The sequence below is a fragment of the Acanthopagrus latus genome, chromosome 9 (assembly GCF_904848185.1).
Source record: "Acanthopagrus latus isolate v.2019 chromosome 9, fAcaLat1.1, whole genome shotgun sequence".
NCBI classification, from domain to species: Eukaryota; Metazoa; Chordata; class Actinopteri; order Spariformes; family Sparidae; genus Acanthopagrus; species Acanthopagrus latus.
The window spans coordinates 4,449,002-4,474,628 of NC_051047.1; the positions used below are offsets into that span (position 1 = coordinate 4,449,002).

Consider the following 25,627-nt stretch of genomic DNA (forward strand, 5'->3'; position numbering starts at 1 on the left):
GGGCCTCTTTGTGGCCGTCTGTTTGTTTTCATGCTAGCTCTCTTCCCCAGTGGTGGAATCTTGTTCTCCCTCCCCATTCTTTTCAGCTGCTTCCAGCGTAACAGCTTACGCTGCAGCAGACTTGTGCACTTGCAGTGCACTTACAGTTGTCAATGCTGAGGAGAAATATGTTTGATGATTCTTGGCCAGAGCTTGACCAGAGGTTGGAAAGACATTCCTGTGAGTGTGTGGGAGGCAGTGACAGAAGGAAAACACAGATTCCCACCGACATCAAACATACACACTGGGCAGGAGAGGGATGCTCACATGTGACCAACAACAGCACAACATATTTTTTATATTGTTGACAGAGATGTTACGTAACTGCAAATCCATGGCTTGTATTGATTATTTAGTTTCTTTACTGTAATTTCATGCCTCTATTTAAAACAACTTTTTTGACAGCTGACAGCTATGCAATTTAGGGTTGGGTGATGTCTGATGAATTGGCATATGATAATGTCTACAGTGAAACACTGTATTAAGATGGACGATGGCATCGTTTTTCATGAATCTGAGGCAGCGTGTCCCCTCAGTGTTGTCGTAAGACAGCAGTTGTGTATTAGCTCACCACTGTGGCCGCCGCTGTTTCCCCACCGTTGCTCTGACATGAATGTCCAACTGTCCCGCCCTGCAGAGGAAACTATCTCCCATAACCACTGACATACATCCATCTGCCTGGTTTAAATGCGCCTCCATCACCGCACCACATGTCCGTCACTTAGCTTTGTTCAGCCTCAAATGCATAACACAACGCTGGCCGACTAGCCAAGGAAGCTAAGTTAAGAAAACTGTGTTTAAAAACAGCGCTACTGAGAGAAACAGCAGTCCGTAGGAAAAGAGTGTCTTGGGTTCTCCTAACTGAGCTGGTTTAATAAGAAAATAATCAACAGGACGACCAGAATTTGCCAATAAAAACCTACTATAGCCTGATCGATCTGCAGTTTTTTGGGCCCATGCTAGTACTGATATGATGGAGTGACAAGTTTCAGTATTGATACATAAGCCAATATACACACATTTCTTGCAGTTTAACAATACATTTATTGCCTAAACTTTGCTGGAAATGTACCATCCAAGTCACCCCAAGCATAGCTTTCTGTACTGTTCTTGAAAACTGATACGATTGCTGTGATAGGTCAATTTCCACTGCTAATACTGACCAAAAGATACATTGGCTGGGCTTAAATATCTTTAAAAAAACTTTGGGGATTTTACAATGAACTGAGATGAGATGAAATGAGGTAAGATTTCAGGTTGTTGCAAAATTCCTGTCCCGATTAAACTCTCTTCCTAAACAAATCAAAAAGGATTTCTGAAAAAGAAAAAAAAAGCCAATTGATTAACAAGTGGTAAACTGAAAGGAAACTGACAGCAATTTTTAAAAATCCTTTAATCATTTTATATCATTTAAAAATGGTTACCTCTGAACAGCACATGTGGGTAGCTTGAGAAAGAAGCATCTGCCTGCTCTAGAGGTGGACACTGCATTTGTTTTACTCAGTTTAGGTCACTTGTATCCATTCATTCACTTTTTCTCTGAGATGAGCAGCTGTTTTAATATATAACCATATACCACAATATACTATATACCATATACCAATATATAACCACAGTGAGACTGTCTTCACTTCAGTGCTACAGTATGTTCCGTTTCTGTTTCTGTTTCTACTAATTTATCCAGTGATAACACTGCTGATTCAGTAGAGTTAGTTCAGCTTGCAAAGTATGTGTTAATAATTAGTTTGATCATGTATTGTTTCATGTACTGCTTGTTTTTATCTGCTGCCATTACATGGGCCGTAAGGCAAATGAGATTCATGCTCTTCGTTGTAGAACTGAAGGTTCCCTGACCAAACCAGTAGGAGTCGCCACTGCCGCTTTTCTGCTTGTGTTTCTTTAAATGCATGACTTAGCCAGAAGTACTGCTATCAAGAATCAAAACCTCAGGTCTCTGTGGTGGTAACACTGCAACATCCATGAATAGTTGAAAGCACAAAGTTTTGCCTGGGGGATCTGATTACTACAAAACAAAGAGCAAGACAAAGAATGTACCACTGGGTAATTTACAATTCATGGCTCTTTAATGTTGGCTAAAACATCCCATTTAACATATTCAAGAGTACAGACACAGTCCCAAAACATTTCCCAGCCGCCCCTAAAAGCTTCTTCCAATACCTTCAAACTCTTATTCAAGCCAATGTGTAATCTGACACCAAGAGAGGCCACTTTTCAGCATCGAACTTTAGCTTCCTGTTTCAGAAAAGAGGCCATTATAGGATTGGTGAAATGCGGGGCATGCTTTAATGCAAGATTCACTCCAGGCAAACATCCCTGTCACTCAGGGAATGAGGTAGCATTTAAAGGATTTGACATCCTTTCATCGTGGTGTAATTAAGGGAACCCCACATACTTGGCTGGAGTTTTTCTACATGCAATCCATTCTGGCCATTCATGGAAACAAGTTAATGTAAAGAAAAACAGCATACATATAAAGTAGGCCCAGTCAAGCTTGAAGCTTTGAATAGTTTAAGTTGAACTAAAATAACCTATACACAAGGTGTCTACTTGAAAGCATATGCCTGTGGTAGAGTTCAGACACGCTGAAACTAAAGAGAGAAAAAAAGGAAATGCTGTCACGGCTGGAAGTCTGCCAGAGTCAGCGAGAGTATAAAGCATGCCAGCAATGCATAGGGGAATATTATCTTGATTTGAAAACATTTAGTTCCAGTAGATCCTGTACAGAGATCTCTGTTCTCACGCAGATGTGCAGGAAAGGGCAGTGCTTGCAACAAATAGCAGCCAATGAGCTGGGTCACTCAGTCCATAGGTTCAACCTTCCATTACTCCTTTGATTAATGTCAGAGTTTACTTCCATGACTGCAGGGGAAGGAAAAAGCCTCGTTTTTTTTCCACAACAAGACAAAAGTGTCATCTAGGCATATCAAGGAAAAGAAAGAAAGAGCAGCTTTGGATAGAAAACAGAGGTTTGTACAGCCAGGCCAAGACTTATTATGCATAATAAATTTACATAGGAAGTGGCTGGATGGTTGGTTGGCAGTGTTATTGCAAAATATTGTGATTTTGTGCTAAAATAACAAGTTAACAAAATCATTTTACAATGACACTGTGGAACAGTCAGTTGCACTAGGTAGTTAGGGTAGTTAGTTTTTTCTCTGACTTAATTGTCATCTGTTGTACTTCACTGTTGCTGTGTTTGTTATCACAGCTTGTTTAGGGTCCCAAAACACCTTCAGCAAGCCCAGTGGGTTTAAAAGGTCTGTGTGCTGCAGAACAAAACCCACGAGCAGACCTTGATTATCAAAACAAACAGTGATTATATGCTATTCAAGATACAATGTGGTGGTGGTGGTGGAGTCTGGGGGCATCTGTTTGTCTAATCAACACTGAGCTATTTTTGTCTGTCTGGACTCCTTTTATCTGCCTGAAAAGTAATGTCAACAGTTTTGGACGGGCACTTGTTGTGGTGTTAGGCATGCCTTGTATGTCATATTGCAAAAATGATTCTTATCATTCAGTCAGTCAAAGCAATGGAATCATGGCTCGAGTTTGAGGTGGGAAAACCAACTTTGCCCCCAACAAGATGATTAACGTTAGCGCTGACGCATCACATACTATGGCCCGACCCCAGTGCGCCCGTTGCCCCTCCAACTGAGTCCTACCCATCTGTTTTGCGCCCTCACTCATAGGTGTAGCATGTCCTGATTTTTGTTGGGACAGTAGAGTATGGTGAGGGGTTGGGGCCACATGGCCCTCCAAATGGACAAATAAAATTAGGGATATGAGCTCTCCATTGTCTTTGTGTATTGTAGTATTTTCTTCATGACACTTCTTCAACACTACCAGTTTGCTGATATCTTGGTAGTTAACAATATACCTGGCTAATGTTACATTGTTACTGCTAATTTCTTCATGACACTCCCACACGCCATCAAAGGGGGGGAGCGCAACATTGAAAAGTGTCAAAAGTCTTTCATATCTTTTTACGTTTTGAGTCTAGCAGTAAGGAAGCTGCAGTTGATACGGCTTCTCTGATATCAGTGCAGATTTGGCAGGGTTGCTAATGGTTTTGGGGTTTTTTTTTTGCGAACAGTGACACATGACAGGTGACAATTGACCTAATCAGTTTAGGTATGGGGATGTGTTGAATGAAGCATTGTAATCTTTAATTTGATGACTTAAAAAGTGAATGTATGAATTCATTACAAATTGTGTCTCCATCAGATATATGTCAAATGAAATGCGATAACATCAGGGTTGCCACAGAAACGCAAGAGCAATCACCACAGCTGAAGACGCCATACCGGACATGTTCAGTCGAGCCTGTTTACATACGCCATCAAAGACATCTGATGATGTATGAGGGTCTTTAAGGATTGTCACATTTCACAGGGGGAGATCTAAACAACCACTCCTTGTAACACTGTTCTGAGAGGCAGTCAAAAACAAGGGGTGGGGGTAAAACTTGGAAATTGAATTAACTACTTGGATGTTAAAACTATTTATAGATGAGACTAATTTAAATGTTTGACGTCTGGTCATGCAAATTACAATGAACACTAAAAGCTAATTTTCTTTCCTGGACAATCACTGTTTATATATTCAAATTCCTTCCGAACTCCAACAGATCTGAATCGTAGTCCTTGAATGAATGTAATAGTACATCAGCTGTGTTTCTGATCCCTAAACCAAACTAAGAGTGGGACGACGGCTGATTTTGGTTCGACGCATAAACAAACAACAGCATTTTTGGAAGACTCTAAATGTCACAGAATGCCTTGGTGGGCGAGCTCAGCCCCGGCCAACGAGGGAATCCAGAAAAGAGGAGTTTGGATATGAAGGGGAGATGTAGCACTGTGGTTAAAGTTGGAGAGCACAAATCTTCCAGAGGAGGGAAATTGGAAAAAATGAAAACATGATTAAATCTGTCTCCCAGTGGTTGCTTGCATTCTCACGATATACTGAAAGGCGAGTCAGGAATCAAGATCCAACAGGCAACTTCTGTCACCCCTGTAAGATGTTCCCCTCTTGCATATAATGGTGCAGGGTTGACAGCTGAATTATGCTGAGGTTTTAATAAGGGTGCGTATAAGTAAAACACGCACCTTCCAAAAAATACCCTCATAACGAGCCCACTAGGATCAGTATCAAACAAGACTGGGCTTCCCCACACAGACACTCTCATCCAAGTTGAACATTCTTGCCAGGACAAAATGTTTAAATGTTTTTCTAAAGCTTTTCATTCTCTCGTGTTATGTGTATGGGTTTATACTTATATGGTTCAGATATCCCAAATACCAAATTATATCAAATCATAATACATGATACGGTGTTACCACATCAACTATGATTGCTAACAGGCCCTGGATGTTTTCAATGAGCTTGGAAAGCCAGTCCACATTTTTCTCAAATTTCTAACAGCGTCACACAAATATGTCAGCAGCAGTGAGCCACAAGCCTTTCAAAATATCCAGCACTGCCTCATAAAGTCACGCAATGAGGCGAACAGTGCAGCTTACTCAGAGAGATCTGCCATTTCAAGGCTGCCATAAATAGCTTGTTTCATTATCGGGTCTTTAAATCTCCCTCGCTTCCCCTCAAATTGCTTATGTTTGCTCATTTCTCTGGTGCTTTTTCTTCCACCTAACGATTTATGGGATCCTTATCATGACTCTAGACATGTCCACACTTGAAAACCCATCCCAGGCTTATGTTTTGACTGAGACAAACCCTAAGAGCAGACATTAACTAAAGACCATGTTTGGAAATCCACTGATGTATACAGCCATCATCTCATTTTGCAAATTCATCAACTCATTCAACTTGATATGATTGACACCAAGTCTGAGGAAGTTTAGAGCTTATCATTCTGCACAGCTGTGCTGTGTGTATCTGTAAATGTGTGTGTTTGCTTTCTGCACTTTCTCACCGAGGCTTATTTTGGGTGAACTGTCTGCTGATTTGGTAATATATGTGTGTATAGAGGGTGGAGGGCTTTAAACTTGTCAGGACTTTGCTCCTCCAACCCTGGCTTTTCTGATAAGAGTGATAAGATGATGACTCAGGCTATCATGACTTTGAAACTATATATTTTTTGATACCAGTCATTCTCCACTGAGCTTTCCTCATCATTTGATCCTGCCTCTGTAGACCATATCATATAGTTATTTACTATATTAATCATTACAGTGCACTTTCTGATTAATAACAAATCAAATTCACTTTATTATGGAACCGATCCGAGCCAGTATCACAACACATATCTGGATCTGGCCTCCTGTACCAGATGTACCCCCGAAAGGTAACATGACATATTAAAAGACAATTATTTTTCATGTTTCACTCGTGGGATGAAGGATTTTCAATTCTAGCAATTTTACACCTTACAGTGTTTTCACAGGTCTTGAGGAGTACTACTGTATTTGTAACGAAAATAAAATAAATAAATAGTACAAGGTCTTTTGTGTTTACAGAGAAGGCTGCAATGCATGTAATCTGATAAATTACCTCCAGTGATGTCAATCAGTGGCTCATTGTGTTGAGGGTAAAGTAGCGACCAGGTTTTGAAAAGTGGTCCACTAGTTTAGCACTGTACTCCTATAAGACTGTAAGACATTATGGATGGTTTAAAAAAAACAAATCATTCAAATTGATAGAGCAGAACCAGAGATACGGTTTTGGTTTTTAATTCACACATTCTCCTTCTAAAAATGAATGCCTACATTACCTGCCTACCTGAAATATTAATGGAATAATCCTAGAAGTGACTCATTTTAGTGGTGCTGTCTGACTTGGATAATCTTATGTGTATGCACAAATCAATGAGAAGCAGACCATTTAATCACACCGTGTGTCTGTAGAAGAGAACTTCTTATTACACACTGAGACAAAAAAATTATATAAACTCGTAAACTGGTCTATGGTGAGTGGAGATAGTTACAGAGCAGCACAAGGTGATAGGCTGCACATTGGCAGTGTGATGTGGCATGTGATTTTGAACCTTGCCTTCACTGCTACAGGGCACAGACCATTTTTTCAGTGTGCCTGATCACTGCTGATGTCAAAGGAACTGAAGGGAGAGGCATAGTAAGAGAGAGTAAGTGTCAGTGAGACTAGCAAAGGCATAAACACTGAGAACCTGGAGGATGATGTCTGCATTGTATGAAGCTGCACAAAGAGGAAAAATGGGCTACCTGCTTAAACCATTGACGCGCTTGTCCCAATCCCGCTAAGTGTGTCCGCTAATTCAGTACCAAACACATTTCATTTCCTGTAACTTCTTCACAATAAAAGCCCCCGTCACTTGGTCATTTAAAAACTTTTATTATCCAGCAGCATTACAGGACGATAGAGACTAAAAAGATTCAGTTAGAAGCTACAAAAGTACGGAGAGCTCAACACACTGACTTTTAAAAACATCTTTCTTTCTGGTTTCTTGCACAGACATGAGTTGAGTATCGATTTCAGGAGGAGACGGAGGCTTGTTACGGATTGGCTGCAGTCGCGAGTCGTCACCGCGGCCTGATTGGAGGTGGGGCAGCAGCAGCTTGGCCCTACTCAGTGCAGTAAAACTGCTAGTGGGAAGGCAAATCAGCGCGGAATGGTTTGACTCACCGTGGCCGTAAGTTCTAGTGAAAAAAAGGGCATTTTAAATCCGTAATATTAGGAAAAAGCATTGTCATGTTCTCATTCCAGTGTTTAAAAATAATTTTACACCTGGCCACAGGTGTTTGACAGGAGTGTGACATGACTCCACTGATATTTGTGCTGCCTGTCCATACATAATGCAGTCAAAGCAAGCCATGTAAAACCTACCCTTTTTTAAAAAATATTTCAGAACTATCTATTAGCATGGATAACGGTCTTGATCTGAGCGGGTACTGTACCTGTCAAAAGGCATAGAGAGATATAAGCTGACAAACTTTTGTTGCTCCTGATAAAACACATGGGGCCCTATTAAAACAATCTATGGCACACAGTCATTAAGTGTGTGGCACAAGTACATTTAAGGCGTGTCCAATGGTATAATGGTTGTAAAGTAAGGTGAATCGGGGTGTATTTAGACTCTTAATTAGTTAAAAGTGTGTTTAGGGCATAACATAAATTAAAACAATGGGAGTGTCATCATCCATTCCCTTTCAAAGCCGGGTGAGCCAGGACCCGATGCATTGCTATTTAAACAGTAACACTCAGGGATAGGGCTGGGTATTGTTAAGAACCTCACAATTCGATTTGATTTCGATTCTTTACGTCGCAATTTGATTCAATATCGATTCGATTCAATATTGATTTAAATGCTTTGATATCGATTCAGTAATAAGTAGTAATAAACAAATAAGTCATTAGGAGTACCTGTTGATAATTTCTAAATTCAAAAACGTTAAGGAAGTTCTAGTTCGAATTGAAATGTAAACAAAGGCACACAATGTGTTAAGTTATAAAATAGTGCAATCATAGTTAAGCTGAAAAAGTGCCATTGTTTCTGGGACTGCATGGTACATTTTTGTCTGACATAAACATAGACATAACCGCGGTCCCATCGGCTACCTGCCTCCGCAGCTCTGACAGTGTTTCCCCAGCTCATCACCCTCCAACCCTCAAGTGAGGTTCTGATATTTAACTGAGGAGGACAGGTGCTGATGTGTGTGTAAGTAATATGTGCATCTTAGTTAGTGGATAGAGTGGGGCATAAAAAAGGATCATTCTGATTAATAGTGGTGGTGGGTGAAATAACACATCTTTATTGAAGAACATATTAACGACATTACCTGCAGTTATTCCCCAGCAGCAGAAATGCACTTCTCCATTAAGGGAGGCATCTGAATAATGTGCCTTTAATTAGCTGGCTAATACTGCATCACTAACTACTATCTACAGCAGTCACTTTCTGCTGCCTCAAGATACTAATGCGTCAATAATGTGCCTGCCATTTTTAAACCTACATGACCATGTAGGTGCAATGTAATTTCCCCAAAGCCAGAGGGAAGTTTATTATACAGTGACAGTGTAACTATGCTACTTCAGTCCATCTCACCTGTATAGCAAAAAAAGTAGGCAAAAGGGTGTGAGAACAAGCTGCGCTGGAATGTCACAACTCCCGTGACTGCATGTACCGTGTTCTTTCATACTGGATGTTCACACTGCTAACCACTTGGCTAAGAAGATAAATACAGTCTGAAGCCTTTTAAAAGGTCTTTCTTTCATTATGTTTATCAAGTAATAAAAACAGAAAATGCATAAGACAATAAAGGTCCTGATAGTATCTTTATGCTGGAATACATTTTGTGCAACTAGACCACTTCAGTGCAAATCTTAACTGACACACATTCGCTATATTTCAAGCTATTTCATTTGTATTTTTGTGGACAGCAGTGAGTCACTACTCCATCAGTAATTCATGAAGGTTTTTGTTGACGGAGACAGGACAAGTGCAACAGATCCACTATTAGAAGTCACATGTGCAAAATAATGCAGAGAAAACATTTTTAAAAAGCAATAGAGGAAAGACAGATAACGACCTCAGTGAAGCCGCAGGCAACCAGGCAACTTACTCAGCGGCCCATCTGCTAACACATCAGTTAAAATGTCTGTGCAACTCAAAGACAACTATCATCAGTGGGAGGTGGAGAAATCATATGCATGATTCACATATAACTGACTCACACATGATATCATTGGATTTTGAAAGCCAGCGTGCCTGCAAGTGTAATCAATTTATGAGGGCTTAAAAAAACTAAAATATAATGTTTTTTTTCAAAGTGACTAGTGCTGGTCTGCTTTTAGAGAGGGTGGAGTAAGATTCCAAGTATTTAGGATGCGTTGTTTCCTAAAACAAGATTACTGCATGCTTCTCATTCCTGTCTTGTCTGTCGGGTGTATGGCGGCACGTTCACATTGTTCATCTCAAGTAAGTTTGAGATTTAATGATTGTAGGTGCTGGCCCAGTTTCCAAAATTGTGCTTTCCTACTTAACAAACTTGAATTCTTTGTAACTCAGTCTATTGAAGATTGACTGAATGTACATGTATGTCTTAATCCATATAGTCCTAATTCTTAGGTTCTCAAGAGGAGTGGATTTAAAAAGACTGAAACACTGCACACGCCTTAAAACTAAACTAAAAAGGCAACCATAAGGACAACAAAAGGTGAGGGTGCCGTAAAAACTGGTGTCCCAGGTTCATGATGGTAGCCAGTGTTGAAATAATTTTGAAATGGCTACATGAGGGAAATTCAGGGAGACACAATTATACAGTAAGCTGGTATCTGACAGACGCTGGTCCTCACCTTTGAAGTGGCTCTTCACTCTCAGGTATCCCACGCTGAGACGAAGGACAGACAGTTTGTCCAGACGAGAGCGGATGTCCTCAGAAAAAGGCAAGAGCTCCGTGAGCCGGTCGAGCTCCCCATTCAGCCGATCCCGGTGGCGTTTTGACGGGTTTGATTTAACGACTTCATTACCATCAGAGAGCTTCTTACTGTGGAGTAAAAAGAAATAAAAACATAGCTGGTTACTCAAATGTTAATTGTGCTGATTGTGAAAGCCTGTGATGAAGACTGTAGACCACAAGTGATTCAGTTCAGGCCTGGCTAACCGGCCCTGCCACAGCATGCCATCTGTTGTTGGGTGCAGTATGATACATGCCTATTAAACGTAAGCTATATTCTAAGCAATGTTCCAAACAGCTTTGACCCCTCTCAGGGAGCAAAAAAGAAGCAGTCATAAATGAGACTGATGAATACTTCAGTTCAGGTATTCATACTTCCCAAATCCGGCGTTTGGATCAATTTGATTCTTTAAAATAAAAAACATAAGCACTGACCACTATCAAATCAAATCAATTTTACTTAATTACTAAATTAATTAATCTACTTAATAAAATAGTAGTAGTTCAAATCATTACCAAAAAACAAAGATTCCAGAGTTCGACCAAAAATACCACCCTTTAGTGATTTTAACAACAAACAACAAAAAAAGATAGTACCTCAAATCGGTCCTGAAGGAACCCTCTTCCAAAACAAATCAATAAAGTATCTTAGGCAATGTTATCTGTTAAAGTCAGTTCAGTCCTTGCCTTAAGAGTGAACTCTGAACCAGTCAGTTGTTCATCTTTGTGCACAAAGGAGAAGAATCTGGAAATTTAGCTGTAGGCTGCCAAGAATTCTGACTTTTCTTTCTTAACAAATATACTCAAACCGTTTCACTGGCTGCCGATTGACAGTTGGCGATTAATTTCGAGGTTGACAACTCATCAATTCATTGAAGCCACTCGGCTATGATAAAATATTTTGATAGCTGAAGGTTTTGTATTTGCCTTGGCCTTCTAAATGCACTACCCATTGGGAAGTAAAATTGAGTTGACAGGGATAAAACAAGGAAAGCTGCTGTTTAAAATTTTTGCATTCTCAATTGTTTGCATTTGACAACCAAAAGCTACAGTAGCTAGCTTCTAACGCTTTGTTTGAAAATAAAAGTTCATTACAATTGTTTATAGCCCTTATCGACCTCTAAACCTCTAAAGAGGAAAATAACAAAGTTGGATGTTTTTTTTTTTTTCTGGAAGAAACAATCTTCAGCCAAGAAAAAATACAGACAGGCACCAGCATGCAAAACATACAGCAGTACCACAAGTCATTCCATTGACTGTAGCTTGTCAAATTGGAAACCAGTTTTTACCGTGACAGCAGCTTTATTTGCTCTGCTTGACTTTCACTTTAAGGGTAACAGGGTTGAAGACCACCCATGCTCAAGTGCAAAATAACTCACAAGGCTTGCTGGAAATACATGTCATTACTCACAAATCAGCCACACATGCTACACCGAGGGTTTAACCAAGTGTCAGTGAAAGGGAGCAAGGGCGAGGACCAAAACTCAAATGTTGACATTCCTACACTACACACCTGCTAAGAAAGACAGACTGTCTTACAGCTTCCAGGTCCTAAAAAGCCTATATATTTGTTTGATATAAACAACCTAGTTTTAAGAAACCACTCACCTCAAAATATATTAAAGCTTATTTCAACCTGGTAAAAAACCAGAACAGGAAGTCTCAAGAGTATCATAGGCATCTAACATTTATGACATAGTAAATCAAACTTATGATAGTGTGTAGTATCTTAGGTTTATGATTTACTAGATTAAAATATGTATTCATTTATTTATTAACTTTGTGGGGACAATCATCTTGCACTTCTGCTGATTGAAGTCTTGCATTGTTTATTTAGTCAATTGTGTATCGGTGATGAAGTCTCATTGCTAACTCTGAGGGACCGATCTTCTGATGGTGGGATCACTTTGGGTCTACCTAATCATGCTTTGCATATAAATGATCTAGTCTCTTTTAGTCAAACCAAGTTCTGATGCCGAGAATACACTTGCTAAGATAACAACTTTACGTCTGACACTTCAACTTAATCTCTGAATCCTTGAGCTTTCTTAAAATGTTCAGGTTTGCATGACAATATTACGATTGTCTTTTGGACCCCAATGTAAGTCATCGATGGGTGATAAGCTGTTTTAATAAGAAATTAATAAACAGGACACAAAGACAAAATGCAGCAAAAAACATATTTTCAGTTTCTCTCCCACATTTCAAAAACAAAAAACATCTTCTGCCTTAAAGCAACTCAGACACTAGCTATAGTATCTGAGCTCTCTGTTGTGGAAGCCTTTTAAATCACAATGTTACGATGATCAGGACTCAATAGTCAATGGCGATGAACGAAGGCATCATTACTAACTGGCCCAACCCAGCTGTGAATCCTTCTATGAGCCTTTGTTAATATTGAGACTGATCTGATTCTATACAATAACATCAGACATCACAATATATTTGATCAGATCTTTCCCAAAAATTATTTTTTTGGGTAATGATAGACCATAGAATGTCCTACTCTACCACTGAATAGTCTGCAGGGAATGCAACCTTGATTGCGTCTGATCCGAGCTGTACCTCTCAGAGAAGCGGGACTGATCTCACTCTCAAGAAGTGTCTCAAGAATACAAAAGTCAGTATTCAGAACATTCTTTTCCACCTAGATTTGCTATGGATCACGGGGTTGAGCAGCAGACATCAGGACTTTCATTGTTGAAATGAGGGATGTTTGACTGATGATTTCTAGTTGGATTACTTATCTTGAAAGCAAAAGAGAGGAGTGAACCCAAACACCTCGATCTCAGAGTCCAGGCAGCCCTTGTTAACTCTGCTGTAATGACACTGACACACATTTGTCTGCTCAAAGTAGATGAATCATTTGAACCACAAGCATGACTCAGTGGCTCAAAAGTATGAAAAGAGTGCTCTCCATACACATGTTTGGCTGCAATTTTGGAAGTAGGATAGTTTACAAAAGTGGACTCTATCCTGCAAAGAGTTTTCCAGACAGAGGTGGAAAACAAAACAGAACTCACAGTGAATAACATATTTTGTAAGAGAACAAATAGGATGAAGTGGTTACAACATAAATAGTTCTACTTAACATATCCTACAGCAATTTTCACCAAACACTTGAAACACTCTGCAATCATGCCAGAATCGTGGTTTTCTATTACTTAATGCCCATGCTGACTGAAAAAACACTTCAGCTCACTCCCCAGAATAGAGGGTGAATGCTGTTTTCCAGTTGAATCATACAGCGCAAAAGAAAATGAAAAGGCTACATGAACATACCAAAAAAAAGGCTTCACTATGTCAGTAAATTGGTCAATTTAGCTGTGTCTAGAGGAACTTCAGAGCTAAAGAGAGGCGATGGTGTGTCATTCAAGTATTGTGCTCTGAATCAACTATATGTGAAACAATGTTTGAAACTTGAATACACAGCGGAAAGTTGGATGCAGAGGTTTCTATAAGAAGTGAGAAGTCTGTTGAAAGTGCCATCCTCTGGGAGGGAGTGAGCCACAATCTCTTTAGAGCCAACTCTCAAAACACTGGCTTCAGGTCAGTTTTCTGCCAAGGTTTTTAAAAGCTCCGAGAGTGGTTTGGACTGAGATTTCTGATGATCTGGGAAGCAGCCCCTTTATGTTCCATGGCACGCTGGATGCCTTTATCTGACTGCCATGCACCCACAGTGTTTTTTTTTCATTTCCAGAGATGGTGATACACAGTGACGCGTGTCTTAAAAACATTACATCTCTTAGCCTACAAGGAGTAAAAAACCTGCGTACCCAGTAGGGCTGACAAGAGCTTCAAGACTTCAAAGCTTCTACTGTTACAGTGCTAATCAACATCTAAGTCTGTATTTGAACACTTCAGGTTTTTTTGGTGTGCATTGGACTTACAGAATAAGGGGCAAAAGACTGGCGAAGCATAAATAATGAAGATCCTCTGCGGCATTTAAAGTCTCAAAACCTGCTCGCATTAAAATCAGGCATGTGAAGGTGATGCGTGAGGGAACGTTTGTACTCTGTGAGCGAAACAGCTCAAGATTGGCTCCCTGATTTGGGAGGCATCTAGATGTAATAGACAGAGGCTGAAGTCTCCTCTCCTGTCCTTTCCCTAATTGGGCTCATAATGACACAAATAATGAGCTGTGTCAGTTAATAATGACCACAAGTTTGCCCCCCATAACATGTTGATATATAATAGACTGAGAAGAATCACAGCTTTTAAACGATAATGATAAACAATAATAAAATGAGTTTTGCTCACATATTTTAACACAACTTTAACATAAAAAAACAAGTAATAAACTAATAAACTAAAGCATTAGTTATTCTCCTGTTACCTGTTTATTTCTTTGGTTTTATTGCCATTTTTATAGTAAGTATGTCAGTGCAAATTAAGCTTTTCCTAAAGGAGTGTTAGACAGTGATAAAAGTGTGTAACTGGTGTGTGTGAGCGCTCCTCTTTGAAAATGAAACAAAGGGCAAAGAACAAAGGGCAACTTTGTTGTTCAGCGGGAGTGTTTTGGTGGTCTGCCAAATCTCTTATCAGCACGTCTGCCTGTGAGAGTGTCTCACAATCCCTTCAGATTACCGGGCAAGGAGCACTTGGTATGAAAGATATCATCTCGACTTATTGTGGATACCACTGCTTGCTAAAATAAATGCATAATCATACTACAAAGCGTATACCTCACTAATCCCCTTAGTGCTACTTAAGTACACATGCACACACACTGGCCTACCACTGCGGTCTCTTGAGTGGGGAATGGAGATGGTTTAATGAGGCCTATACACTATAATTAACCCATACTTCACAACAATCTGTGGGAATGCTGCTACTGTTGAAAAACAGTACTTGAAACGGACAAGGCAGGCTCAAAATCATTTCCTTCCTTTGTCACAAAGCTGGTGCAACAAAACCATTACAATAAGTCCCCGTTGTTTAGATATCGATTTAGAAAACTACAGTCAGTGTACATACTGTATGTGAGCTCGTGACGAGAACATAACTCAGCGTTAAACTTGTCACAGATGGAAAACAACGTTTCTGTGAGGGTCTTCTGAAAAACTGCACGCAGAATAGATAATGACACTACTAGCACAATAATAACACAGAAGGCATGTGGGTAATAAAACAGAGAATTTGGATGGCCAGATCTGCCATGGAATGCTCCTATGTAGTGACCACAGCTTTTTACAGTCAGGCTCAATGGTGCCTTTGTGCAGCTGAGCCCAGCTGGCCGTCCAGGAAACCTCAGTCCTCAGTGCAGTCCCACATCTTCAGAAACACAGACGTCTGCACACAGACCACCTTTTTATTTTGGGATTCACACTGGGAACGGCCTTAACGCAATTTGCAAGATCACTATAAGCACGCAGATCTTTAGATCTTTAGCTACATGTTTACAGTACTTAAGTCAACAAACCTTTACTTGGATTTCTGTTATTTTCACTTGTTAATCCCTATATTAAAAGAGATGTCAATCAATTTAAAGATAACAGCGGGGCTGTGTTTTGGATTGTCATTGTGGGCAAGGCCTTTGGTTTATATATGGAAGAAAGGGTACCTGGTTTAACTATACACTATTGTTAAATCTTAAAGACAAACGTTGTACTTCTAGTACTACTTAAAGAAGCAGTTCACTCAAAAAAAATAATGTTTAGTCATTATGCATGTGCATTAAGCTTGCATGTTGTAAACAGACAGTAGACGGAGAAACCGAACACAACAAGAAGAAGATGAATAAGGCTAGTGCAAGGAAACCAGAATCGTTTGTGTGGACTGATAATGAGGTCGGACTGCTGCTGTGACTCACACTCGACTACAAGGCGGGTAAGTTGCAAGAAAGGCTCAATATCTTCTGCGGCACGAACACAAGCATGTAGCCCGCATTGTTGTTGTTGCAGGGTTCAGAACTCGGAGGCAAGAGGTCGAGGGGTGGGGTGATGGCGTCATCATTTCGGAAAGTATGTGGATTTGCTGTCCACACGAAAACGCACGCCACGTTTTCGGATTTTACCAGACCTGGTTTCAAAAAAGTGCGTTTTCAGGCACTGCGTCTACAGGATCCGTGTGGATGGTCGGCCAAAATGATGCAAAACATGCGTTTACACAAAAGAGCGTTTCCGTGTGGACGGCCCCTTAATCTTTGGGCCAAAAGTCACATTCAGTCACATGTTACTCAAAGTCAGAAGGAGTGTCAGTAATGTCACCCATTTGTCTCCTGCTGCTTCAGTTGTTCAGGAGAATGCTGCAAAGCTCTTGCTGTGAAACTTCAAAAATATTGTATGGATGATGTTACCTTCCCCAAATTCCCATTAGCATGGAGGTGGTTACTTAATGACTGAATTTTAATTATTAGGTGAACTGTTCCTTTATGCGTGGAACTATGGATGACAGGCGCTTCATCGCTTTAATCTGCTAGTTTCTAACCTTGTCTGATATACAGGTAGTACACAATGGGTTTAACAGGTTTTTGGAGATGTCAAATTCTCCTCTTGAGAATGAGACAGACATTTCTCTTTATTTTCATAAACCCAACTGGTTACGTAACTGGAACCCTAAGCAGAGGACCCTCAGAGGACTGTAATGTAAGGGTGGGTAAAAAAATCGATTCACATGAGATTTGCGATTTTTGCAACGTGATGTTAATGGAGCAGAGCAGCAGTCAGCAGCAACATACGAAACCAGCTGACAAATGCTAACGAGCTAACAAACACATTCAACAAGTTAACGAAACTCTGCGGTGAAGAACGTAACTCTGCCTCTGCTCAGCGTCTTCTAAAACCATGGCCCCCACAGCCCCTGCAATTTCGTGTGGACGGCGAATCGGCACACTTTCAGTTTCCATGACGCCATCGCCCCACCCCTCGACCTCTAGCCTTTGATCTCTGAACCCTGCGACACTCATAACAACAACAGTAATGGCGGACTGCCTGCTTGTGTTTGCGTTTCTTGCAACTTACTCGCCTTGTAGTCGAGTGTGAGTCGCAGCAGCAGTTCGACCTCATTATCGGTCCACACAAACGATTCTGGTATCCTTGCACTAGCCATTTTCGTCTTCTTCTCGTTGTGTTCGGTTTCTCCGTCTACTATCTTTTTGTATACAGCGCGCAAGCTTTAGGCGCATGCTCCGTCTCTTCTTCTCTGTTTTTGGTGAATTTCAAGCGCCACCTACAGGCCTGGAATATGAACTGCATTCATATAGCGTTTTGAGTCGTTTTCAGTGAATCCGTTTGGACGCAAATATTCTCGAAACAATGCTGAGGAAGGAACAGAGGAAAAAGAGATTGTTTTGGTGCGTGTGTACATGGCCTCAGGGGGTAGAGCCTGCATTTTGATGTCAGAAGGTCGCTGGTTCGATTCCCCTGGTCTGGATCCTGAACCCCATATACTGTAATTCGCTTTGGACAAACACAACTGCCAAATGCCCTAGATGTGAAACATAAAACGTAATAATGGAGAATCAAAAAAGCCATCGCTGACCGTATCATGAGCTAGCCAAAGATTTACAGTTAGGCTTGCAACGCTAACACACTGCTTGTACATTTACTTTTCCAACTGCTAGTCCACGTTGATGAGGAGGCAGGAAACTCCTCTCTGTTGTTGTGTTCATACTTTATACTTACCGTACTTCCAACTCAGTGTACAGTCAGGGTTCGTGCTGAAACACACTTTCACAAACGCGAGAATACGACAGAGGAGAGGGATAAGGAGAGGAACAGGCACGGCAGCACGCACACACACACACTCACTCACGCACTTACGCTCAGTCACACACACACAGAGGCAGCAGTGATCCCAGAGGCCGTATCAGATTACAATAACATACCCGAAGCCCCCCCTCCCCCCGCCCTCCTCGGAGCATCGCGTGAGAGCAGCAGCCGACTCTCCAACTTGATTGTGATTAATGCGAGAGGGCAAGAGATCCATGCCAGATCCAGGCAGCACACTTTCTTAAGGTAGTCCGCAAAACATAAAAACCCGGAGGAGACCAGCGGCGGCACAAAGCCCTCACTACCGGGTTGTTGCCCCCCCTCCTCCTCCTCACCACCCCTCAACTTCTGCTTTCAGATGTAAATAAAGTTGACATTTTGATTCTCTGACGTGACGTTACGGCTCGCGGATTTTTTAAAAAATTTTTTTAAATTTTAATTAATTTTTTTTTACTGCGCGCGTCTCTAACTTTTGATGGACAGACAGACATGCCTGTCGGTGCGTTCACGGCACTGGCACAAATATTAGCTGACTCTACTTTAACTCCAACTTATAACACGTACCGCCAACAGGTTGGAGTCACACATACGGTCAGAATAACTACAAAGGGAGGAAAAAAACGAAACAAAAACAAATAAAACTGCAGCCCGGACTCATTAAACAGAAGAGTGTGTGACTTACTGTTTGACGACGGGCTTCTTCCTCTTCTTGTTAGCGTAAGACCCTGGGTGTCCCAACATGGTGTCACTCGGCATTGAAGTTATAAAGCTCACAAACTTGACGTTAGGCTAACGTTCACTGCTCCGCCACGCAGGCCGGCGGTCTCGTCGTGTGTCCTCCTCCTCCTCCCGCTGGGTCAGACCTCCATGTCCGACGAGCTCCGCGCAGGTTCGCTGCCGCGTTGACACACTCCCGTGGGCGGTCACTGTCGCTGACCTTGAGGGTGAGACCTGCCGCGGCCGACTGAGCACCGCTGCCGAGCTGCTCTGCGAGGGAGGAGGAAGGAAACTCAGACAAAGTTTGGCCCAGAATTCAGCCCAGTTGTCCAACCCCCCTCCCAAACCTCTGGATCCACACCGCAGCCTTACCACTGTCAGTCAGAGTCACTGGAGTTTTTCTTCTTGGTTCTTTGCACGGGGCGTTTACAGGAAATGTGTATGTACATTGTGTCAGAGCTGTGTTTTAAGGTGGACTGGTTGAGAGCGCCTGATCACTTCTGCTTCTGTCACATCCACAGTGGGACTTTTTCACTCGGTTGGGAAAATATGTTCCTCGCTTGGAACTTTCTGAGCACAGACACCAAAGCCTCTCTAATATCATTATATATAACTTAATTTAACTCAATATTTTCCCACTATATTCCATGTCTTGTAATCATCCATTTATACATGTACTCATACCTTACAATGCCCAGGTACTTTTTTTGTTTCATCTGTTGAGAATGTTTAATGCTTTCACAACCATGACAGTTGATTTATGTAAACTAATAAAAGAGTGGCTGATAAAAAAAAAAGGGGGGGGGGGGGGGGCCAATTAAGATATATTAAAACGTACTCAGCATGTTAATGAATGAATGAATTACGCATCAGGATAGCTGGCACAGAGCTTCAAGCAAGACCTTGTCCAGCGAGTCAAAGTCTGGTCAGGCTCATTTGATCCGAGCCGTTTGCAGGGCGAAAGGGGATCATTTGCTAAAAAGGAAGCTTGCATCGCCCCTCAGATCGCCTGCTGATTATGAAACACTGCTACAGGTTTTATACAGGGGTGTGTATGGAGTACTGTGAGTCATTACGCTACATAGTGGTGGGGGCTTCTAACTCAAACTATGCCCCTAGTTCATGCTACATATATACTGTATATATTTTTTTTTTCCATCACCAGAACTGTCACTCAACCTCTGTAAGTGATTTAGCAGCTGACCCCCCCAACAGTTGGCATTGATATGCACCTGTCCACCACCGGGTTCTGGACCCTGACTGCATTATTTGCTCCCATCCAGCTTACAAAAGCGTCAGTGCTATCAGCCGCTGCTGCCGGCCGATGTTCCCCCTCTGGGATGTCCAGTGGGCTTGAATCTCTTTCACACCAAACTGGGAAAAAAACATTTTCTATACAGACATGGCTTTGTGCACAAGGGCATCATCATCATGTTGAAACAGGAAAGGGCCTTCCCCAAACTGCTTCCACAGCATTGTTAGACCACTATTGTCTGGACTTTCACTGTATGCTGCAGTAGTGAGACCTCCCTTTAAAGTTATTAGGACTAAGGAGCCTAACTCAAACCATGGGAAACAGCATCTGTTTCTAAGCAGAGTGTTTTGCAGTATTTGTCACCAGTTATAGCTTTGCTTATAAAGACATATTTTATACTGTTACACTACCATTCAAAAGTTTGGGGTCACAGAAATGTCATTTTTTAATAAAAATAAAAGCATTGTTTTTAGAAATACAGTTGAGACAATACGATTTAGGATTATTTTAGTGGACTGTCTACATGTACAGAGGATTATCTTCAGCAACCATCACTGCTGTTGTCCAATGACACATTCTGTTGTTAGCTAATCTAAGTTTGTTGTGTTGATAGGCTAATCGACCATTAGAAAACTCTTGTGCAATCATGTGTTGTGCTGATAAAGACACAGTATATATTGGTCCTCCCTACCTTAGCCTGAGTGTCAGGAACAACAGCATTTGCAGGTTTGCTGATAGTCACAAAATAGCTTTGAGGCTGAATTTGTTTTGGGGAAATTAAAGTTTGTCCATGTGAAAAATTGCACATGGACCAAAGACGTCACAATGTGCTAAACATTTCAGATTACCCCAACAAACTGGGGGGGGGGGGGGTTAATGGGGCTATAATGCCAATCATCTGCAGGGCTGTTGTTTCGACAATGAAGTATTATTTCATGCAAAACTCACTATTTCTGATTGAAACCGATTACAATGACTGAATGAATCTCATGTTTGGTGTTATGATTGAATGACTGATGTAAGACTGGAGAAAAATTTAAATAATGGCTCTGTTCTCATCACAACTGTTTCTTCAACACTGTTGATTGTCTTTATAGGTTCACCTGAAAATGAAAATTCAGTCATTATCTAGTCGCCCTCGTAACAATGGAAAGTCAGGTGAAGTTTTGTCATGAAAACTTTTCGGGGGCTTCACAGCAAAACAACGTTGTAGCATTCTCCTAAAGTAGATGGGGACAGTTTTAAAACATAGAGAAACAACCAGTTATTCCAACTGTCCAGAAGCCCTGAGATCCCAAATTGATTTGAAAAGACGTCATTTATACCCTTGATGCACGGTCAAGCTTGTGCAACCACTTCAGACAGGTACAGCACTCATGCTTTTAGCTTAGCAGTTACAGTGAAGACTTTGGCTTAAACAAGTGTGCAAAAAAAGATTAATTAAAAGATCAGATTAATTTGTGATTTCTTGGCCCCTGGAGTTTTGAGTTATGCGTTATGATGTTTTCCACCTGCTTCTGCTGTTTAGGAAAATGACACAACACTAGTTGAAGCTGTTCCAGATTGATGTTGATCCAGCCGTATGATGAGTTTGGAGGCCGCAGGTTGAGATGCTGTTGAGTGTGTGTCACGCCGTGCTGCAGGTGTTTCCATTGTTTTGTCTACCTCTGAATGACAGAATCTGTTTAGCCGTTTGATGTATAGAGCTCTTTAGCTTTTTTGAAAGCAGCTTTTGGTTGTGTGGAAGGACATCGCCTCGCCACACATCGGTGACAGCTAGACACATGTTGCTGCTAGTTCCCATGGAGACGGCTCACACACAAAGCGGTACTCTTACCGTGTGTCACATTTCAGCATTAAACACACCACTTGATTAGCTGCTTTGACAGGAGAGGGTTGCCGTTTGTTTTTGCTGCCGTTAGTGAGCCAGCTCTCAGTGTTTTTACAGACACACTTGGATTGTTTCTGTCACTATTGTCAAAACATGCGCTGTTGTCTGCCACATTTGCATCTGAATTAACAAGCACGACTGTGCCAAGCATCTCATAAAGACTAGAGCAGCTGAGTTACTGGCTTGATGATTGACGCACGTTATTTACTCTGATACATATCTTAATCAACACACTTTGTAAGCCACTAATCACTCACACCTGTGTTGTTGTGGGCATTTATCTGCAATGTTGTGGTAGTTCTTCTGTAATCACATCACTTTTTTTCAATGAGGTAGTGGTGTTTGATTTCAGAATCATCGGAAAAATTCCATGCACCAGCCTAGAGGGAAGCTTACTTTAAGGTTTATATAATACAAAACATCAGAATCAACCCTTCTCTGGTCAGTTAAATAGAGATCTCAGGCTGCTCTGTAGTGTTAGGCCACTCTTGATTAGTATGTAGATTAGTCTTTAGCCAGTTAGATACGAGCCTAAACACCCAAAACAAAACCTTTGTGTCCATGGCAGCAATCAGCCGCACCAAATGACAAAACATGACTTTTAATTTGTCCTGTGTTTACCGTGTTGTGAAGCCAGTGATGACTAAAGAGAGCATTTGTATCGATGGATACATTTTGAATTATTCATAGAGAAAATACAAAATTGTAGCCTGGAGAATGAAGCTGCTCTGTAGTCTGGTGTTATGGCAGCAGATACTTGTGTATCTGTTGTCAGATGGCAGCAGGGTGAACAGACTGTAGCTGAGTGGTGTTGTCTTTTAGTATCTTTGGGCTACTTCTCACAATAGTTTTTTAGTTTGGATACTTAAGTACCAGATGGCTTTGTGCGACAGATGAAATTAGACTGGCTGAAGCTAACCTGGCTTTGTGTAGCGACAGAGACCCCCGTGTTCAACAGAACAACAAAGCAGCCTAGCACCGAAGAACATGGGAGTTGTGAAAATGGCAGCGGACGCACCACAGAATCTGGTGTGTGGTTGCTGGTGAGCGCTGTGCAACAGTTCCCATGCATTTATCCCACGTTGTGCGCTTGTTTATTTGGCCCCAGTACATTCCTGTGTGACGGGCCATCAACACCAGGCTCAATGTCTTTATTTCACACTAACTTTAGAGTAATGTTTTATTCAGCCCAACAGTGGTTTTCATTTAGGGACGGCCAGCTCAGTGAGCAACCTCACTGCCTTTTTCTTTTTTTTTTTAGTCCTCCACCCACTGCATAACTTCCCTCAAAGTCATTACAGTGCTGTGTTTGACTGTTGCGATTTCATCATTTGAACAGTTCAGACAAAGTATATGAAGCTGAGGCACTGAGCCCTGGACACTGTCAGGTATGTGGACCAAAATACAAATTCACATTTGACAAAACTAGTTTAATGTTACCTTGAGAGGCAGATGGATTCATTAAACGTACATTTAAATGAAAATTGGAGGCACTTTCATTACTCAACTGTGTACTGTAATCTACATAGAAATGAGAGTGTTCATTTTCACTGTTTAAACTTTATTAGTGTGAGTGTTTTGTTCTAGGGAATGAGTCTCTGGAAGAACTGATGCTGCACCTGAAGCAGCTGGTGTTGAAAATCCTGTGTGGACCATCGCATATTCTGCCGGCCAGCAGCACTCCGCGGAGTCCTTTTCAAACAGGCAGAGGCTTGACGAGAAGCAGGACTCCTGCCCTCTGGGAAGGGAAGCATCGCGTGTGAAGCACAGGAGGGCAGTTTTTAACACAGTGAGATGTAACTGACATCCATTATACCCTCAACCACAGCTCCGTTTAAATGAACATCAGGTCATAAAAAGCTCCGTGTGAGTGTCATGCTTTCTGTTCATTTGCACTTGTGTGGTCAGACTGTTTTAAGTGTTGATGTTATTAGATAAGTATGGAAGTGACTACTGTGTTTCTGCTGGAGCCAGAGGGAGAGACCCCACTGTTAAAAAAAAAAAAAGAAAAAAAAAAAAAAACCGACAGCTGCACTTTTTTGCGTACGATTTTCCTGTCACCAGGGCGATGCTCTCTACAGGAAGTATGTAAGTACACATGCAGTAGTCCTTTATAGACTTAACTCTTGCTTAACGTTAAGGGAGGATCGTGATCTTAGTTTGGTGCTAAAAGATGATTCTGAAGCATGAGCATCAACTTATTGAATGTCTTACCAAGAACTCAGTCATCCCCTAATTTTAAACAACTGCTGTACTGTCAGCTACAGGAAATAGCCATCATTGTGCAATATATGCAAAAAAGTGGATCTTATAAGGACAACATATATATGTTCACACCTGGCTCTCACATGTTTCTCTACATTCATCTCGAGTGACCACTTGTGTTTGTCATAGCCCTGCACTTAATGCAAATAAACATGTGCATCATGGCTATCTTTAAGGATGAAATAAGATGGCATTTTTAGCCGGGAACAAAAGGGAAACGTCACCAATAGGTGATGTGAATGACACTGATCATCATGTGAAATTGCAACTGTTCTGCAGGGAAACTTTTGGTCCTTGCATTAATGTGGATGCCACTTGACATGAACCACCCACCCAAACACAGTTGTGGACCAAGTGTATCACAGGTAACTCCTGGAAGCCACATTTATATATATATATATATATATATATATATATATATATATATATATATATATATATATATATATATATATATATATATATATATATATATATATATATATATATATATATATATATATATATATATATATATATATATATATATATATATATATATATATATATACACACACCTTCAAATCACACCTTCAACCAGAACTTCACTTCCTCTATTGTTAGGGAGGCACTTGAAGGTAAAAGTATCAGGAAAGCAACATGGGAGGATAAATAGATAGATAGACACATACTTGTTAATGCTCTGTGCTGCATCAATTTCTTGATCAAATTACTTATCTTTTTTTATCTATCCATTTTTTTCTGGGGTTATCCCTAAGATCTGTAAAACTGCACATGTTCTCCCACTGCATAAAGGTGATGATAAAGCTGACATCAACAACTTTAGACCAATTTCTAAGCTGCCTTATCCTGCTAAAGTCCTGGAATCATTAGTCAATAATCAGCTCAAATCATTCCCCTCAATATATCCTGTGTTGAGTCCTCACCAGTCTGGTTTCAGAGATAAGCATAGTCCTGTTACTGCGACTACCTTAGTTACTAATGATATGATATCTACTGCTGATAAAGGGAAATACTGTGCTGCCCTCTTTGTGGATCTAACAAAACATTTTGACACTGTTGACCATGCTTTGCTTATACAGAGGTTAAGTGATTGGTTGGTTTTGATTGTAATTCCTGTAATTGATTCAAGGATGACCTGTCTCATAAACAACAATGTGTGACTGTAGGAAATGACTGTTCCATGTTTTTATCATTGTCTAAAGGGGTTCCACAAGGTGCAACCCTGGGTCCTGTCTTATTGACAATCTATACTAACAAAATTACATCCTCTGTAACAAATTGTAACGGCCATCTTTATGCTGATGATACAATCCAGTGCTGCTGTGATAAATCTGCACAT

The 25,627-nt window shown here is 40.9% G+C and overlaps 1 protein-coding gene across 3 annotated transcripts in view; it reads right to left on the bottom strand.

Moving 5' to 3' along the window:
• LOC119025569 (aryl hydrocarbon receptor-like) overlaps window positions 1-19,532 on the bottom strand; it is a 31,651-nt gene extending 12,119 nt beyond the window's left edge. The window contains exons 1-3 of one of the 3 annotated variants that reach the window (XM_037109240.1): window positions 19,247-19,532; window positions 18,840-19,144; window positions 10,345-10,535 (exon numbers count right to left, since the gene is read on the bottom strand). In XM_037109240.1, the coding sequence (XP_036965135.1) occupies window positions 10,345-10,535; window positions 18,840-18,913 (265 nt within the window). In that variant the 5' untranslated portion in view covers window positions 18,914-19,144; window positions 19,247-19,532. The other 2 variants (XM_037109239.1, XM_037109241.1) reach the window with 2 other exon arrangements.
• Window positions 19,533-25,627: the final 6,095 nt, after the last annotated feature.